This window comes from Xenopus tropicalis, chromosome 4 (assembly GCF_000004195.4).
Source record: "Xenopus tropicalis strain Nigerian chromosome 4, UCB_Xtro_10.0, whole genome shotgun sequence".
Taxonomy (NCBI): domain Eukaryota; kingdom Metazoa; phylum Chordata; class Amphibia; order Anura; family Pipidae; genus Xenopus; species Xenopus tropicalis.
In genome coordinates, this window is record NC_030680.2 from 100904996 (window position 1) to 100924429 (window position 19434).

General features: G+C 41.0%; 1 protein-coding gene across 1 annotated transcript in view; it reads right to left on the reverse strand.

The window, feature by feature from the left end:
* Positions 1-9330: 9330 nt before the first annotated feature.
* Positions 9331-19434, reverse strand: part of xpr1 (xenotropic and polytropic retrovirus receptor 1) — a 68945-nt gene continuing 58841 nt past the window's right edge. The window contains 4 exon segments of the mRNA NM_001016753.2: positions 9331-9972; positions 11512-11733; positions 13692-13831; positions 15929-16095. Coding sequence (NP_001016753.1) covers positions 9912-9972; positions 11512-11733; positions 13692-13831; positions 15929-16095 — 590 coding nt within the window. The 3' untranslated portion in view covers positions 9331-9911.

Sequence of the window (19434 nt, forward strand, 5' to 3'; positions counted from 1 at the left end):
AGTAATGGCATGACCACATAAAAGCATGAGGTTGCAGATAGAATAGCAGCTACTGTTCCCTTACACTAAAATCTGCAAAGCCAGAGCATCACAGAGATTCTAGGTTATTGTATATTATATATTGTCATATAATCAGTTGGGGAGACCTACACCAGAAAGTCACTGCCTGCGTTGTGTGAAATGGAATAGGGGGGCTTTTGGTCACTGGGGACAGTTTCTTGAAGTGACTTGCAGGATGGGGGTCTTCGCACTGAAATTTGTACTGGGGCCCATAGTAGGATACGGACCTGGACACTTGCAGCATGTGGAGGTACAAATATCAGTTATCTTCCCTATTTATCTTAATCCCATGAAACCAGTTATGTACCACCTCAGGGTAATAGGAAGAAAAAGATTTTTATGAGTGTGAATCAATCAGTTTTGTGATTGTGGTGGGCACATCATTCCCTTTTGCAATTTTATCTTCTAAATTAGTGCTGCCCAACTTCTGTGGGCTGGAATTTTTTTTGGCCTGTGTGCTTGAGGACTGATCATAGAAGCCAGTTATGACCACACAGTTTTTATTTAAACCACACCCATATTATCACAAAAGCTTTTAAGACCATGGCACGCACACGCAGCGTATGGCACGCACAGGCAGCGTAGGGCAGGCAGAGTATGGCACGCACAGGCAGGGTAGCGCAGGCAGAGTATGGCACGCACAGGCAGGGTAGGGCAGGCAGAGTATGGCACACACAGGCAGCATAGGGCAGGTAGAGTATAGCACACACAGGCAGGGTAAAGCAGGCGGAGTATGGCACACACAGGCAGCACAGGACAGGCAGAGTATGGCACACACAGGCAGCATAGGGCAGGCAGAGTATGGCACACACAGGCAGCATAGGGCAGGCAGAGTATGGCACACGCAGGCAGCATAGGGCAGGCAGAGTATGGCACACGCAGGCAGCATAGGGCAGGCAGAGTATGGCACACACAGGCAGCACAAGGCAGGCAGAGAATGGCACACACAGGCAGCATAGGGCGGGCAGAGTATGGCACACACAGGCAGCATAGGGCAGGCAGAGTATGGCACACACAGGCAGCATAGGGCAGGCAGAGTATGGCACACAGGCAGCATAGGGTGGGCAGAGTATGGCACACACAGGCAGCATAGGGTGGGCAGAGTATGGCACACACAGGCAGCATATGGCACAGTATGGTGCACACACACTGGCAGGGTAGCTGAGCATGGCAAACCCACGCAGGGCAAGCAGATTAGGGAAACCCAGGGATGGACATAAGGTGCCTGGTTGCCCACCTGGCCCTTGCAACCTCCATAACTTCCCCTCTGCGTCGTGTACGCATCGCCTGTGGGCCACCAGTTGGACAGCACTGTTTTAAATTATAAGGTGGAACAGCAATGAGTCTGTTACCAAAAACCCACAGAAATATTTTAAATCTACCCATACCAATATCACAGTTGTGTTCAGAATAATAGCAGTGTGTGAATAAAGCTTAAAATCCTTATAATAGTTTTTATTTCCATGTAAATGCACTGGGATCACTGCACATTCTATTTTAAATCAAAATAAAAAAAATCAAATTTGTGTTATTCCTTTACAGAAAGTGAAGAAAAGGGAATAATAGGCTGTTTAAAAAAAATTTGTTGTTTCTGCATTTTTCTTTCAAAACTGTATAAACTGAAAAATATTTCAAGATTTTGCTTTCCTTTAGTGATGAGCGAATCTGTCCCATTTTGCTTCTCCATAAAATTCGTGAAATGGCAAGAAGATTTGCGAAACAATTTTTTTTGTCGCCCATGTCTTTTGCCGCTGCCCTTTTTTGACGTGACCCCGCCCAATTTGATGAGCAACAAATTTTTTTACGCATGGTGATTTTTTCCGCTCAAATTTTCACAAAACAGTTCACCAATGGCGATATGCGGAAATTCACTGCAAATCCATGCCTGCCAAAAAAATTGGCTCATCACTACTTTCCTTTGAATCACTGAATATTTAGTTGCATAACCACTGTTTTTGAGAACTGCTGCACATCTGTGTTACATGGAGTCGACCAACGTCTGGCGCCTGGGAACAGCTATTCCAGCCCAGGATGATTGGACTACATTCCACAATTCTTGGTTTTGCCTCAGAAACATCATTTTTGATGTCACCCTATAAGTTTTCTATTCATACTATTTCTTTCATTGGCTGAGTGTTTGCCATTTGGCTATTCTTTGTGTTTTCTTCCGGGGCTTTCAGGTTTTGGTTGCCATTTTTAAAGCATTTGAGATCATTTTAGCAGAACAGCCTATCATTTTCTGCACTTCTTTATATGTTCTCCCCTCTCCAATCAACTTTTTAATCAAAGTTTGCTGTTCTTCTCAACAATATCTGGAACGACCCATTTTACTCAGATTACTCAGAGAGAAATGCACAATAACCAGCATGCAACATTTGCTGCCTTCCTTCCTTCCTTAAATAAGGGCCGTAATTGATGCCTGTTTTTTCACAGAATTAATGGCCTCGCTAATTAAATCCCACAATGCTATTACTTTAAACAATATTATTATGACCAAAAATCTGTGTAACAATCAATTAATGATTCAGATACACAGAATCAGCAGCAGGCATGTCATGGCTGTTGGGTCAGTTGGGTTTCTATATTACTGTACTACACCTACTAGTAAATTATTTGCCATGTAGAAATGGCAAAAGCAGTGAGTGATCAGGTTAGGGATGTTAGACTGCTATTATTCTGAACACAACTGTATTAAGGACATTAAAGGGGGTCCTAGGCCATAGATTGTAAGCTCCACTGGGGCAGGGCAATATGTGAATGGTGTCAAATCTCCATAAAGCACCATGCAATATTTCAGTGCTAAATAAATAAGCAACACAAAAATAATGAATCGAATTAGTAAATTTTGGATTCAGCTGAATCCCAGACAAAAGCCAAAACTAAAACCAAATTGGCATATTTTCACCAGAGCAAAGGAAAAGTAAAACATGCATAATCCAAAACAGATCCTCAGTGTGGATTTTCTCATCCCTAGTAGGGAGGTAAAGCCCATATCCAACAACAAGAGAGCAGGGCTAAGCAATTCGATTACATAAGATTTTACAGCCACATTCTCCAATGCTCTGGGAAATAGGCAAAGGAAAAGCAAAATGGTATTAAATATGAAGGTTCTCCAAGGAAACTACATTGCTTCCCTCTCATGCACTGGTCTGTAGCCCGATGGATGATAAGGGGCTTGGTGAGACATGACCTATAAAAGGCACCACTGAAGCTGCTGATTAGGAAGACGTGTCACTTTACAAATGTACAACGATGCAGACATTGTCCTCTTTACACAACATACAGACACTTACCTCAGTTAAGGGCATGGAGAAGACTGTGGGCATAACGCACATTGCAGGGAGAATGACAAGCATATCCATCTCCCTCTCTCACACAGGATCATCTTATCATCTGCTCTTTGCCTTCTGGATTAATGCAACATTTAATATAACTGATTGACTCTATAATCCCAATAAAAAAAAAAGAAGTGGGCTGGATTATGATCAATGTAGCCATCAGGCCTACGAGCACTAGGAGTTTACTGTTCTTAAGGACAGAGGCATATGGGAAAAGCAGTGCTACTACGGGCAACAAATATCCCAAATATGCCTATCCTTTACTAACGTGGATCTAAATCCAAATAAATGAATTGCTGTAAATTGCTTCTTAGGGCACCTTTTCCATTTACATTCATTTTCTAATTGTAGTTTCTAAGTTATTAGCAGTCTATGCCCAAGGGTTAATTGATTGAACAGGAAGTTCATAGACAGAGTCGCTGACACTACAACCTTTCAACACAGCTGTTAAGGCCACTAGACAGCTAATAGCAGTCTAAAACAGCCAATATCTCAGAAACCACTAAAAATATAAGTAAGGAAAAGTGCAAAAATATTCAGATCATCGCTTTATTCTAATAGGGGGTGTTAAACCCCTTTAAGGAGCACTCCATAGTAGATTAAATCCACAAAAGCGGTTCACTGACTGTAGTTATTTGCAGAGCTATATGTCGATTGCCCAAGGTTTTAACTTTGATCCATGTAACCAGGAGGTATGGGTGTCCATGTGTGCTTGTGTGGTTGAACTACTGATTCTGAATCCTCCAAACTATGGCTGCATTCCATTCTACAAATGCCACTTAATTGGGCAGGAGATTCTGTGTGTTTTGTAAATTCAAAGCCGTGAGTGCAAGACAATTGTCGAACTGTAAAGCTGTTTCGATTATCAATTCTACCAAATGTAATTAAGCCGTGATTTCTGTGGTGAGGTTTGTTTTTACTGAGGACGGCACCGGTTGCATATATAAAAGTGTGTCTTATGGAGATGATCAATAAACACAAAACTTAGTGCGGCAATCAGTAAACATAACTCTATATTAAAAGGCTTGGAAATCAGTAGCTGGATGGATTAGTTGGATCAGTATCTGTGGGTACCGATGCCCACACACTGGAACTTCCGGTTTAAAACATCTGTAAAGGAATACGGTCATAGAAAAACATGATTTCTCAAAACACATCAGTTAATAGAGCTTCTCCAGCAGAATCCTGCATTGAAACTCATTTTTTAAAAAAAATTTTTAAAGAGCAGTTATTTTTCTAATTTCACATGGGGCTAGCCATATTCTTCATTTCCCAGGGTGCCCCGGCCATGTGACCCGTGCTCTGATAAACTTCAGCCACTGCTGAACTGCAAGTTGGAGTGATATCACCCCCCTTCCCCCAGCAGCCGATCAGCAGAACAATGGGAAGGTACAAGATAGCAGCTCCCAGTAGATATTAGAATAGCACTCAATAGTAAGAAATCCAAGTCTGGCTTGGGACTCCTCCAGTTACATGGGAGGAGAAACAATAGGTTACCTGAAAGCAGTTCTAATGTGTAGTGCTGGCTCCTTCTGAGAGCTCAGACTCAGGCACAATGCACTGAGATGGCTGCCTACACACCAATATTTGTTGCTTCAAGAATAAAATATTAAATGGTTAAATCAATGATTTAGTATATAAACAGTTTAATTTAAAAATAAAAAGTACACCATAAAAATCAAGACAGAATCCCTTTACAGCACTGGGGCTTTTTGTTAAAGGACAAGGAAAGCCTAATTCACAGGTGGTTCCAGTCAGATCCCTTCCCCCAGTGAATAAAATGGACTACTTTTATCCTTTGCCAGTGCAGAGCGCAGGAGATTTAACTCATGCTCTGCGGTGCCCACGGCTGGGCCACTCCTGCCACGAAACAAGGCAGCAGCCAGTTACCAGGGGCGACAAAAATCCACCTCTGGTCACTTTACAATCTATATTTTTGCTTTTTAAAGCAGAAATTTGGCTCTGCTAGTGCAGGTCGTGCAATAGTGTTCTCTGCACCAGCCAAATGATCAAATTAAAACAGGGAGAATAGGAGCTGACGAATCAGGGACCATATGAACAAGCCGATGCCATCCCCGATCCTACAGAAAAACAAACCTGCTCGGGATCTGCCCTATTTCAGGCCAGATGATGATTGGGGAGGCATGTCGGGGGTGCCCATACACGGGCAGATCAGCTGCTGAATCACTCTAAAGGCCGCCTTTAGAATAATGGCAGATGAGGAAATTTGTCGCCTGCAAGAAATCTGTGCCACCCACAGTATTGGTCTCAGTGTGAATCACCCACAGTAAAACCCGTACTAAAGGTAAGAGTGTTATATCCACCTGTGTACACAATGATATTGTAGAGGATTTGCAATTGGTCTTTATCCTTTGAAGTTTTTAAATTATTTAACTTTTTTTCAGAATATTGGCAGTTTAGAATTTCTCATTAAATATGGTTGTTATAGTCCCATTTACACTAGTAACTAGGCAGTGGTTTGAATGAGAGACTAGAACATGAATAGAAGTCTGACTAGAAAGATAAATGACAAAAAGTAACACTTGACTGTAGCCTGACAATGTAATTGTGTTTTGGTTGCAGGGGTCAGTGACCCCATTAAACAGGTAAAATTGTAAATCAGAAGCTGTAAGAGGCAGAATTAAAAGGCCAAATAAACTAGAAAAAAAGAAAAATAACCAAAATAGGAGATTTTAAAACCATAAGAAAAGTTAATAACCCATTATTGTGTTGTTAATAAACTGTTACAAGTAACTATGACGTGCTGCGTATAAAGGCACGCTAACCACCAGCAATGGATTCATGCATTTTGTTGTTTCCAGCTGTTCGAGCATACTCTTCTTTCTATAATCCTTGTGATAGAATCTCAAAGCATAAGTTTTAGTCTTTCCCCCTTTAAATAAACTTTTAGTATGATGTAGACAATGATATTCTGAGACAATTTCCAGTTGGTCTTCATTTTCTATTTTGTGTGGTTTTTAAGTTATTTAGCATTTTGTTTAGCAGCTCTCTAGTTCGGAATATCAGAAGCTATCTGGTTGCTAGGGTTTTGTTTACATTAGCAACCAGGCAGTGGTTTAAATAACAGACTGGAATATGAATAGAGAGGGAGTGAATAGAAAGAAAAGTAATTAAAAGTAAAAATAATAATGAAATTGTACTCTCAAAAAGCAATTTGGCTGCCGGGGTCAGTGACCCCCCATTTGAAATCTGGAAAAATGTAGAAGTGGAAGGCAACTAATTTGAAAACTGCAAAAAATATACAATGAAGACCAAATGCAAAACTGCAAGGAATAGGACACTGTCTAACATACTAGAAGTTAATGTAAAGGTGAACAACCCCTTTAAGATATAGAACAATAAAGTTGGGAGATCTGGCCATTTTCCCCCAAATGGTCCAAGTATTCCTCTGTATGTGAAACAATCAGACCCCTGAGTAATCCTATCTGTTTACAACCAATAGCATACTTCCTGCAATCCAACCTCTTTTTCATCACTGAAACGTGGTGTATCTTGCAATGCTTTGTATGCCTTTGCCCTAACACACATTAACACGACAGCATGAGCTCTGGCAGCAGCCAGCTGAAGGAACCCCGTAGTTCTGCAAGTCAAGGAGCAATGCAGTTAACCCTTTACCATTTTTTTTAAGCAAAGCAAGAGACAGACTCCAGAATGGTTTTCTTTTTCTTTTACCAAAAACACATAAAGCCACATAATTTTTTATACAATCTACAAACCAGAAGCACTTTGTGCCATATGTTCCTACTGACCAGAAAGTACTCCACAGTATAAAAAAAAGTACTCTTTATATCCATCGAAGGGGAACAGAAAACTAGAAGCACAGTCACAAAGAGACAAGCAAAAAGCATGTGATCATAGTTTTCAAAGAAAACCAAGAACACTGAAATCAAATGGGCAGGCACGAGCATGGCATGAAAAGGGGAGAAGGCGAGGGAAATAGAACCTCAAAAAAGTGAGGGGAGGGAAGAGGAAAGGTGGCAGAATGGAATGCACCAGAAAGAACAAGTCACAGTGCTTATACTGAAGACACCTAGCAGGTGGGGAGCTTCACAGTGGGTAGAGAGCTGGAGAGGGGAGCAGGGAGGGACGGAGTGTGCTTTTATTCCCCTCTTTTCCCTGGCTTTTAATTCATCCCTCTTCCAGACACGGTTCCCTTGTTGCACAGACTCACACCACATCTTATACAAGAACAACAAATTTGCCACATTACAGATACCAAGCTTAAGTTAGGTCTCTGTGCGAGGCAGGGAGGGAGCCCCCGTTAATCATATCTCTATAAATATTGGCAGTATCACTAAGAAGACATTACCCCCCCCCCCCCCCGGGGTGGAGTTAAGGAACAGCACATGGCCACTTGGCCAGTAATGTTCAAATTACATTAATTGCAAATACTGTTCATTCAAGAACCAAAGGAAGAATTCCAGGTCAGAATGGTGAATCTTCTGGTAGTGAGAGTGTAAGATCCTTCACCACGGTTACCCCTTAACTGCTTTGGGTCTTTTAGAGTCACTAACATGCCAGGTCCCACTATCATTAACAGTCAAGAATTAATATTAGGTCATTTGCTGCATGGTCCTAATGCTAGAATATTTAGCAAATAAACCAGCACCTCCACATAGGGAAAGTGAGAGGCAAAGCCATTGCTGTGTGAGCTACTATTTATGCTAGAATGTATGCAAATCAAAAAGGAGAGATCACAGCTTCAGTTTAGTTGCCTGTGAGACAACTACTCATGATCTCTGCAGCTTGCAGGGTGATGCCAGGAAGGCCAAGATTATTCATATAATGCATGAATTGCTTGTTTGTAGCTCAATACAAATTGTACAAAGGAATTGACAGTAGTCTAATTTTATATTTGTTTTGTTCCCATCTAGACAATCATCATTAAACTAAATGAGAAAGGAACAGTGTTTGCACAACTTTTTTGATGGATTCATGTCAATATAGTTCTAATGAGAGAAACTGGTGCCCTCTCCCTAAACTCAGCTGTTGAGTCCCTTTCTATAAACACGATAATTTCCGTCAGAACAGGAAAGGTACACAGCATGCGCACAGATAAGAGAAGCCAAGCAGAACAGCAATGCACGTACACAGCTACAGCAAGACAAAACAGCAGTGGTCACAAACCTCAGCAGTGCTCTTAGCCACTCTCACTCATTCAACCCATTCACGAAACGGAAGGGAGAAGAGCAAAGAGGGCTAGGATCTTCTAGAGGTAAACTGTCACCCAAAGGAGGTCTAGTTTAAAGATTGTCCTTGCACTTACTGGAAAAACAGGTGAGAGGTGGGGCAGTTTTATATGTTTGAGCCTGTCTCATGGAGCAGGTGATAAATTAACCTTTAGAACCTAGCTGGGCTCTTATAACTGTAGGCGATGTCTTTTGAACCATGCTGCCCCATGTCCAGTGACTGCATTGTGCATCTTTTACAGTGCAGGGGAGAAAAGCAAAGGAAGGGGGTTTAAGACTGGTTCCCTGTTGTGAGCCCTTGTGAAAGGAGTTGCTGGCAAATGTGGTATAACCCAAAAGGCAACAATGAGACTGAACATAAGTTATGAGCCAGCACATAGATGAGCTGCTAACTGCACCACAATATGCAGTATTTTCATATCCTCTGGCAGTAAGAGAGAGAGATGGCTGCATTTAACCACTGCGGTACGGTGGGAGTGTAACCCATAGCTAAGTACAAGGTCAGACAGCACAACTCCCCAGTGCAAATCATTGAGGCTAGTAGAGGGAGTGTTCAGCTCTTACAAAGAGCAGAATTCAGGCCCTAAGCAGGACTGGCTTCTGTCAGATGCTGAAATGGCTGATTGCCACCAAGACAATTATTAAGGATATGAACATATGCAGTCAGAAAGACTAGAGATGATTGAGAGACCTGGGTAGAATAAGAACAAAATGAACTTTGGTTTAAAACAATGTAGTTGTGAACACAAATGAAAGGAAGGTATCCCTTGTAACTTTGTCAGTCCCCCAGCCCCATACTTGTGGGACCCCTCCCAGCACTGCTGGGGGGTGGGAAAACAAAATATTCATTGTGGTCTGCAAACACATGAATTGGGAAGAAAAAAAAAAAGGGGTGAGTAGAAGACATACATCAAATAACAGCTGTGAAAATTAAAACACTACCAGCAAAGCTGGTGTTTGTGGCACCACAGCGTCATTGCAAATATGAATTCAAGTCCATTTAGTATCAGGCAAGAGATGAAACAGAAGACTGGTGGGATGATATGTCTGTATGGACAACCCCCAGTGTCCTGACAGTCTGTTCCATTTTAGTTGCTTTCGGCAAAGAAGGGTCTGTCTGCAGCTTCTCTTGTTACTTCTAACCATGGATTGCAAGAATCGTTTAAAAATGTGAAAGGTAGGCATGCAAAAAGCCAACCTAATGACAATGGGAGAGTGTGGAAGGGCAGAGAGAAGCCAGAGTGGGGGAAATGGCAGCCTGACAGAGATGGTTGAGGCTGTATTATTATTATTATTGTGTTTCTCATGTGTTCGCTTCATCATCAGTGTCATCGATCAGGATCTTTGCATCTTTCATCTTACTCCTAAGAGAGATTAAAAAGAAGAGAAAAAAATTACAAATCCTACAGTATGAAATGGAAACTAAAATGAAAACAATAGAAGTCTTATTATGCATCCATGTAACTAAGGAGATTTAATATACAGAATAAATTTCAAGAATTATTCTGCCCAAGGAAGCTTAATAAATCTAAAAAAATGTTTATCAGTTGTTACCTTATATTCTGGTAAAATGTGACAGAAGAAATGTGATATTTAAAGGGGTGGTTCACCTTTATTACTGTTGGGAAATATAAACAGATACAGTCATTTAAATAATATTTGTAATTTGTTTAATTTTAAAAAATGAATTGTTTTCAAAATATCTACCTGCTAAGCTACAGCATAGATCAGGGATGCCCAACCTTTTTTTTACCCATGAGCCACATTCAAATGTAAAAAGAGCTGGGGAGCAACAGAAGCATGAAAACTATTCCTAGGGGTGCCAATAAGGGCTGTAATTGGTTATTTGGTAGCCCCTATGTGGACTGGCAGCCTACAGGTTTTGTTGGTGGTACACCTTTTTGTAGGGAATTCAAATATAAGCTCATTCTTTACGGCCACTGGGAGCAACATCCAAGGGGTTGGGGAGCAACATGTTGCTCATGAACCACTGGTAGGGATCCCTGGCATAGATCCTCCTAGGTCTCTCCTGTCTGGCCAAGCCAGGAAGTGCAGGCACAGATCTCCACTGCCCACATTCCATTAATTTGCATAACCATGTTCTGATTGGCTGACATGATTCAGCCAATCGGATCAATGAATAGCAGAAATGGCAAGAGAAGGAGGGTGCACGGTAGCAAGTGTGGCCTGCGGCTCCCAGCAAATTCCTGCAGAACTAACTTTGCAGGTAGATATTTGAAAATGTTCCATTGTTTTTTAATTACTGTAAATTGCAAATATGATTTAAATACCTGTATTTATATTTCCAAACTGTACTTTGGCAAACCACCCCTTTAAAAAGAATTAAAGGTATAATCACTGGGGGATGCCTTGGTCTTCTTCTTCTCTTCATTTTGGGCAGACAGATGTAGAGTAGAGTGAAAGCCAAATGTAGATATAGAAAGCCAGCTTTTCATTTTACTGCACATGTGCCTGCCCGGACCCACGTTTTTAGCAAACAGGAGCACCAGTCTGGGGTATCAGATAATTACTGGGGGTGTGGGGGGGGAGAGGTATACTTTTACCTCTTCTTTAATAATGCACTTGCAAGAGAGCTCACCTGCACACCACCTTTTGCGACTTCCAAGTGATGCTCAAGTTCCCTGGACACCTGAAGGGGTGTCAGCATATAGTGATACTACAATATAGTAGCCACAGATATGACTTATGAAGTGAAGCCAGCATTTTGGGGAGACACCCTCCCTTCATCAGCAATACCATAAGTGTGTGGTGCCATTCCTAGTGGATTTAGACATACAAATGTATATTTTTGTATGAGCAATTAAATACATTGGGGCAATTCCTGAGCCTTCACTAAATTTTTGAAAGCCAACTCTTACATTCATGTTGCCATTGCCACTTACTGGGATGACAGCCGTGGCCTGCGTAGGGACATGCTTTGGCTGCGTTTCCAGATCCTGCTCTTAACTCGGTTCTTTACTCCATCGTCTTGATCCATCATTTGCTCCAGCAAAGTCTGATCATCTGCATTCAGTGGTGCAACAGAAATGTCTCGCACAGCACGGAATTCACCACAGTTATTTAAATGCTCATTCTCAAGACGGAAGAAGTTCCACACAAAGCGGCTACAAATAAAATAAAAATACATATTAATGGCAAAAACAACTAAGAACAAAGAACCTCCATGAAGAAGTCTGAGGAAATAATGTCCTCAATTTAAAGTGTATATTTAATTGTACTAATTACCAAAACCTTTTGTGTCGCAGCACAAACAGTGCTTTTTTTTTTTAGTGCTATTTGTAGATAAAATGGCCACTAACTGCAGCACATTCCTTGCCATTGATTTAAATATGAGCACAAGTGTTGGCAGAAATCATTCCTAATAATTAATCGGACGGCTAAATTAGTACTAAATGATGTGACTTCAGACAAAATGTTTTGAACCACCATAATTTGTTAAGTTCGCTGACTTTAAACTTTGTATTTGCGTGTGGACAAGTACACAGCTTAGAGGGAACACTGGCAGCGATTAAAATGATCACTCTGCCAATGCCTTTAAACATAAGTTCTATTATATAGTTTAAGTCTTGTGGGACTTTTGTGTCCCAAACCACACAGCAATAACCTCTGCTTTAAGAGAGAACTAAACCCTAGCCCATTCTTATCCCCCTCCACTGCCCCCAAGCCCTCCTTCCTGCATCTTTTCTGTTTATAAAAATTCCGTGTGTGCCAACCTGCCATAAATCTGCAGAGTTGCGCAGCAGAGTTCAAAGGCACCATTACCCGTGTTTTCCAATCCTCTTCTGTTCGTGCACCAATATGAATCTTGCAGGAGCATGCGCAGTTACATCTGTGCCTTTGACTGCGCATGCTCCTGCGAGATCCGTATTGCAGAACTATCAGAAGAGGATCAGATGACAGAGGAAGATTGTGCCTTTGCAGATTTATGACAGGTCTGCACATAAGGGAAACTTTTTAACTGAATAGATGCAGTTGTTATCATAACAAAAGCCATTTTGGGATGATGCTGTATTAAAAGGGGCGCAGATTCACAGGAGGGGAGGGCAATTCTTTACCATTTATAAAGAAATGGTAAGTCCCCATCTAGACTATACAGTGCAGTTTTGCCCTCCTGTGCTCAAATAAGATGTTACTGAATTAGAAAGCGGCGGGCAACCAAGATGGAAAGTCTCACGTATAAGGGCACTGACACAGGGAGATTAGTGGCCCGTGATAAAACTTTGCTACTGTGGGCAACTAATCTCTCCGAAATGCCTTCCCACCAGCAACAATGTGAATAGAAGGTGAGATGACATACACATTGCTTTGGTTTTCCCAAGTTGCCTCATGAAAAATTTTGGAAGAAGATGTGGAATTCTCTTTCTTGTAGGGCCAGATATACATTAGATGTGGAATTATTATTAATGCATAGTGTATCCAGGGACTGGGTCCATCATTTTTGAGGCAGTAGTAGTAGAGTTTTCTCTATAAAATTTTAATTGGTGTTTTTCAAATTCCTCTGGATCAGTTAGGCAGGTTTCATTTAGACAAAAAGGCTGAACTCTACGATGGGCGTGTCCCTTTTTTAACCTAACTAATTATGTTCTGTAACTTCCAGACTGTTGCACCCAGGCACATAATCTTAGTAAATGGAGTGTACAGCAGAAAAAAAGATGGGGAGCTACCAGGGGCATCCTTAAAGGAACAGATTCTCATTGTTAAAGGCAAATGGCCTAGAGCTAGTAAATAAGTAAAAAAAATAATGCATTGCATTTCTAGGCTGCTTCTCTGTTAAGCTGTAGTTATTTTTTAAATATCTTGTTTGGCTCTCCTGGAAGCTAAACTGTTTATTCACAGCTGACTATATCACCCTTACAGGTAAACCTGGCAGCTGAAACATAACATATTATCATCTCTAAGCATTATATAAAAATACTTCCTTTCAGCAGCATTTTCCAGCATGGCTAAAAGGCATGATTTAGTATGTCACAGACAACCACATAGGGCCAAAAGGATTTCTAACAAAAATATCAGAGCAATAATATAAACCCTAAAAATCCTAATTTGGTTTGTGTGCTCTTACCGGAAGACCTCAAGAGGTGCAAGTACAGTGGAAATGATATCTCCAGCATCTGTGAAGAGGTTTAGGGATGTGACGGAGATCTGAATAGTCCAAGCAAATCTGAGGATAACATCTTGGATAATTGCACAATAATAATATGCCTAATGGAAAAGAAAGATCAAAGTTTAAAAGGTATATATCTGGACATACAATATATGCATGTGCATTCCAACCAAAGGGTTAGTAAATATGAGTACTCAATCAAACATTTCAGAGCACACGTCAGATAGAAACCCCTTACGAGCCACATATAAGACACAAAACATGGAAGCCCATGGAACACTCCTTCTGCTGTCCCCCCACATGTGACAATACCACTGTCTCAATTGGAGCCATATCAAGACCAGGGTATGAACAGTGAACACTAATATAAATTAATAGAAATCAGAATAAAAAAAGAGAAAATGTAATAACCATGTGGGTAATGGTTCATGAACCCAATGCAATTACCCACATGGTAATTAAATTTTCTCTTTTTTATTCTGATTTCTATTAATTTATAATAGTGTTCACTGTTCATACCCTGGTCTTGTTGATATGTGCACGATCGCGAATTCTCTGTTAAGTGTTGGGTGAATACACGGAACCTTTACTGTCTGGTTATTCCGTTGCTATTCTAAGGTACAACACTCTATTTGTTTTTCTGAGATATTATAAACTTTTAGTTAAATGTATTTGACCCTCCATATGAGGGTCATATATGAACCTACATATGGTTAACCGATGCTACAGGAAGTAAATACGGACATTTAAAACAACCATTTTTTCTTTTATTGTACGAACACAAATGAAGTGACAATGATTACTTTTTGTATTTCATTTTATTAGTATTTTATGTATGGTGATTTTGTTTTTCGTTTTGACACTTTATTGGTTTCCACTTTGGTGCATGTATATATTATTGTAAGACACGTCATGTTCACGTCACAGTCTGTGTTTCCCACAACACTGGGTATTTAAGTCTAGTTTTTTTGCTTGTGTGTTAACTTTGATAAAGGCTGCAGGAGTAGCCGAAACGTCAGTTCTTCAGTATCTTCCAATAAACTACTGAATTTCGTGATAAGTCCTGTGTGGAGCGGCCCATTTCTTGAACAATATTATATTATATATATATACTAATCTGCAGATAAGTAAAAGATGTCGGCACTCTTAGGATTTCCACAATAGGGCAAAAAAATAAAGCTTTTTTTCCAAATGCAAGCGGTGAGTTTTATGGTTTCCAACGTTTCAGTCCTTTACTAGGACTTTCGTCAGGGAGTGCAGGAAGGCAAAGACATTGGCGTTTTTAAAAGCATGCTTTGGCGCCAAGACATAGTGTTGCTAGGCAACAGAGCATAAACAAAACAAAACAGTGCTAGTGTAAAGAGCAAAAAATAAACGAGAAAAAAAGATAGATAGGGTAAGAGGGTACATGGTGTCATAAACCTGCCCATCACCCCATCGCCTTTCAAAACGCTACCTAGAGGATACTTACAGCCCGTCGCTTCACGATCGCCAGACAGTGATCAGCTCCTGACAGGCAGGAGCTCATTGCGTGCACACGCAGTCGGGACGGCAGTAGAAGGGCTGAGCGTTGGTAGGGGGCTGCGAGTAGTGGAGACGCCGTGCTGCGAGCAGGCAGTGCTCCCCCTCCTGGGCTTATTTAGTGTGTTAGTCCCAAGTTCAGCGCTCACACAGCGCTCCGTTTGCGGACCTCGGGGAATGCACATACTTGGTAATAGCCAAGTAAATGTGCACAGCCCCTTGTCCTACTTAGCGGGTATTCCGTGGAGGTAAATGCCACCTCTAGAAAACGCGGCATTTACCTCCACGGAATACCCGCTAAGTAGGACAAGGGGCTGTGCACATTTACTTGGCTATTACCAAGTATGTGCATATTTTTTTGCCTTATTGTGGAAATCCTATATCCTATATATTATATATATATATTATATATATATATAGCGAACCCAGGGTGGCACTCTGCTTCAGCTCTTACCACGGGTGCAAGGTAAATGATTTAAATATCCAAAAACGACCAGCAACACCAAGTTGTATTCCAAAAAGATCAATAGTGTATTAAAATGCATGAACAGGCTGTTCATGCGTTTTTAATACACAATTGATCTTTTTGGAATACAACTCAGTGTTGCTGGTCTTTTTTGGATATATTATATATACACATACACACACACACTTTAAATATGTATTCCACCTACCTTCTGTGGGTACACAATCTCTTCCCGCAGGAAGGTGTTTTCTCCTGCATTGCGATCAAATAGTCCCCAGTCCATCTTCAAATCCCAGATAAGCGTGTAGCAGGAACTAATCAAATAAAAGATGATCCACAGGTAGAAAAATACCTGAGCATCACTGTGGTTTCGCTCTGTGATATAGAGAAAAAATTATTTAATTTAAATAAGCCAAGCAAATAGTACGGAAGACATTAAACAGGAGGAACAAATATGGTAACAAAGCCCAAACAGGACCTCACAGAGAAAACACACAAAAGCTGGCTGAAATGTGGCAGCACAATTAAGAAGACACTCAGCAAGGGAAAAATGGCCAGAGAATATTACTGCATTTATTAGCAAAGGAAATTTTTATATTTTTAAAGTAATTTATATTTTGCAATGCCAAATGATATTATCCACTACCAGGTTTACTGCCACCTGTCTGTACTGAAAAGAACAAGATATTTAAGAAGCTTAAAAGTGCCACATGAGGGCAGCAGAACATAAGACAGACGTACATATGCCAAAGAACTAACTACAACAAATAAATGTTGTTCCTGTGTTGAGTTTAACTTTTTATTTTTAGCAAAATTAATTGCACAACCTAGGGGAGATCAAGCACTGACACTTATTAGAAGCACCAAGGGACACAGCAAGTCTGCTTTAATTCTCAATACTAATTAAATTAGAAATCTGAAACATGTTGCATTCTCAAAAAAATCTGTACAACAGTTCTGCCACATAAGACAGCAAACATTATTATATTAATCTGAATCTGTTGTGGGTCAGATACCAGCAGGAAAGTAACAGCTAGTTAAAAGTAAGCAATTAAAACCACTAGGGATTTGTTTTTTTTTACCCCCCAGTAATTGTACCTTTACTTCTCCTTTAAAGGAGCAGTTCACTTTAAAAATTAAACTGAGTAAAATAGACTACACAAAATAAAAAATGTTTATATTTAGGCAAAAAAGGGCTGGAGTGGGCAGATGTCTAACATAATGGCCAGAATGCTACTTCCTCCTTTACAGCTTTCTAAGCTGTTAGCAGTTAGTAACCAATCAGTGACTTGAGTGGGGGGGGGCATAACTCTTCAGTTAGTTTGCATTTGAACAGTTATGTCCCATGTGCCCCCCCCCAAAGTCACTGACTAACTAAGAGGTTAGAGATCTGAAAGCAAAAAGTAGTGTTCTGGCTATTATGTTAGACATCTGCACACTCCAGCCTTTATAGATTACATTTTTGGCCAACTATATTACAAATATTTTTTATTTTGCGCAGTCTATTTTACCCAGTTTCATTTTGACACTGAACTGCTCCTTTAATGCAGTGTAAACAAATTGATCATCTCCCCCATCCCTTAACTTTAGCTGCTTCCACCACTGTATTCTGAAAACTGGGATACCTATGCCAGACATAGGAGGTGCTGCTTATGCTACTACTTCAGTCTGCCTGGTACAGGCACCATGTGGCAGCACTCAAGTTACAGGGCCCTGAAAGGCAAAATAACAAGGCAGTCTTTAGGCACTGTTTATTTATACATGCGTCTATGCAGATTTAGCCAGTGACTAAAATACAAATCCCAGTACCCCACACAGATGCTGAAAATTATAGTTAATGAGCATCATAAAAAATGCAAATTAAAAAACTCATCTCTTAAATATACCTAATTAGTGGGTTTTCAGTTTCCACACAGATGCTAAGGATTATATATTATACAAGCAGCATCACTGGGCTAATGATTCCATAAGTCACTGTAATAAGCTTGGTGACAAACAACCATTAAAATACATGTATGGCAGTGCTGTCCAACTTCTGAGGTGCCAAGGGCCGGAATTTCTCTAGCATATATAGTGGAGGGCCGCTAAAGGAAGCCAGTTTTGACCACTCCCCTTTTTTAAACCGCACCCATGTTATCACAAGACCATGGCCACATTAATGGTGGTAGCGCAGCAAAACCCAAATGGTTGGTGCTCATTGCAGGGATATCAACCAGGCAGGGTAGGGCAGGCAGAGTATGGCACACACAGGCAGGGTAGGGCACACACAGGCAGGGTAGGGCAGGCAGAGTATGGCACACAGAGGCAGCATAGGGCAGGCAGAGTATGACACACACAGGCAGTATGCTACCTGTGTGTGCCATACTCTGCCTGCCCTATGCTGCCTGTGTATGCCATGCTCTGCCTGCCCTATGCTGCCTTTGTGTGCCATACACAGTACATACACTGACACAATGCTTGCACTGCTCCTACAGTGTGTCTGAGGTGTGAAGAAGTGAACAATGTGGGTGATTACAGCCTGAGGTGTGAACAATACAGAGATTAAAAGGTGTGAACAGTACAGGGGATTACATGCTTAAACAATACAGGGAAATTACAGCCTGAATTTGAGGTGTGAACCGTGCAGGGGGCCAGTTAATCTCAGTACTGATACCATTTAAATCTTACACAAAGGTAAGCCATCAAAGCAGCCAGACAGGTGGGGGGCCACACAGAGGGGGGTTGCGTGCCGCCAGTTGGACAGCACTGATGTATGGGATCCCTTATCCAGAAACCTGGTATCCAGAAAGCCCTGACTAATAAAACAATACCTTGTACTTGACAGTAACTAAGATGCATGAGTTCACATAGGGCAAAACAACCCTATTGGGTTTATTTAATGTTTAAATTATATTTGGAAGACAAAGTATGGTGATCCAAATTATGGAAAAATCCCTTATCTGTAAAAAACCCATGTCCCAAGCATTTCAGAATAGATACCTGTCTATATTATTTATAAGGATATGGTATCTTCAAAAAGTGCTACTTTTCTTTACTGATCATGCATGTATGTAACAAAATGATCAGATTTATAGAGAAAGGTGGGCAACAAACAAGATATTATCATTGATACAAATTAGTAAAGCACCAAGCACAGTGTCAGACTGGTCAACTGAGATACGAGAAAAATTCCCAGTGGGTCCTCCTACCTCCCCAACCACTTGCCTTGGTCATGTCTATAGCACTGCCACTCCTGATTTGTACAAGAGAACCTACTGAATCAGTAGGTATATGGTAGCTGGCCCTTCTCAACTGATAACCATGTATGGCCCCTTATACACTTTCAGTCAGTTTGTTCTGTGGGCAAATTGGTTAAAGAGCGCAACACATTTCACAGTGTATGGTGTTTAGTAGTGTTTAGCGGAGTAGCACAGCAGGGTTGGTGAGCACCATCTTGCTCCTGGAGGGAGATATCATAGTGAAGATAATCAGAAGCAGCCCCTGAACCCACAAACACTGCAGCGCTACACTGCATTTTGTTTAGCAAGGGAAAGTGATAGCTGAAGTCCCCAGTTGGGCAGTTTGAGAGGCCTCTGCAAGGGGCTGGAGGTTGTCCTCAGGGTTTAGTTCTGCTTTAAATGAATCAGGTTCGGAAGACAACACACAGAGATGCCAGCTGGTCAGTATTTCACTGGCCTAGCTGGTAAAATACCAGCCAAGGCCAAAGTTGGTATT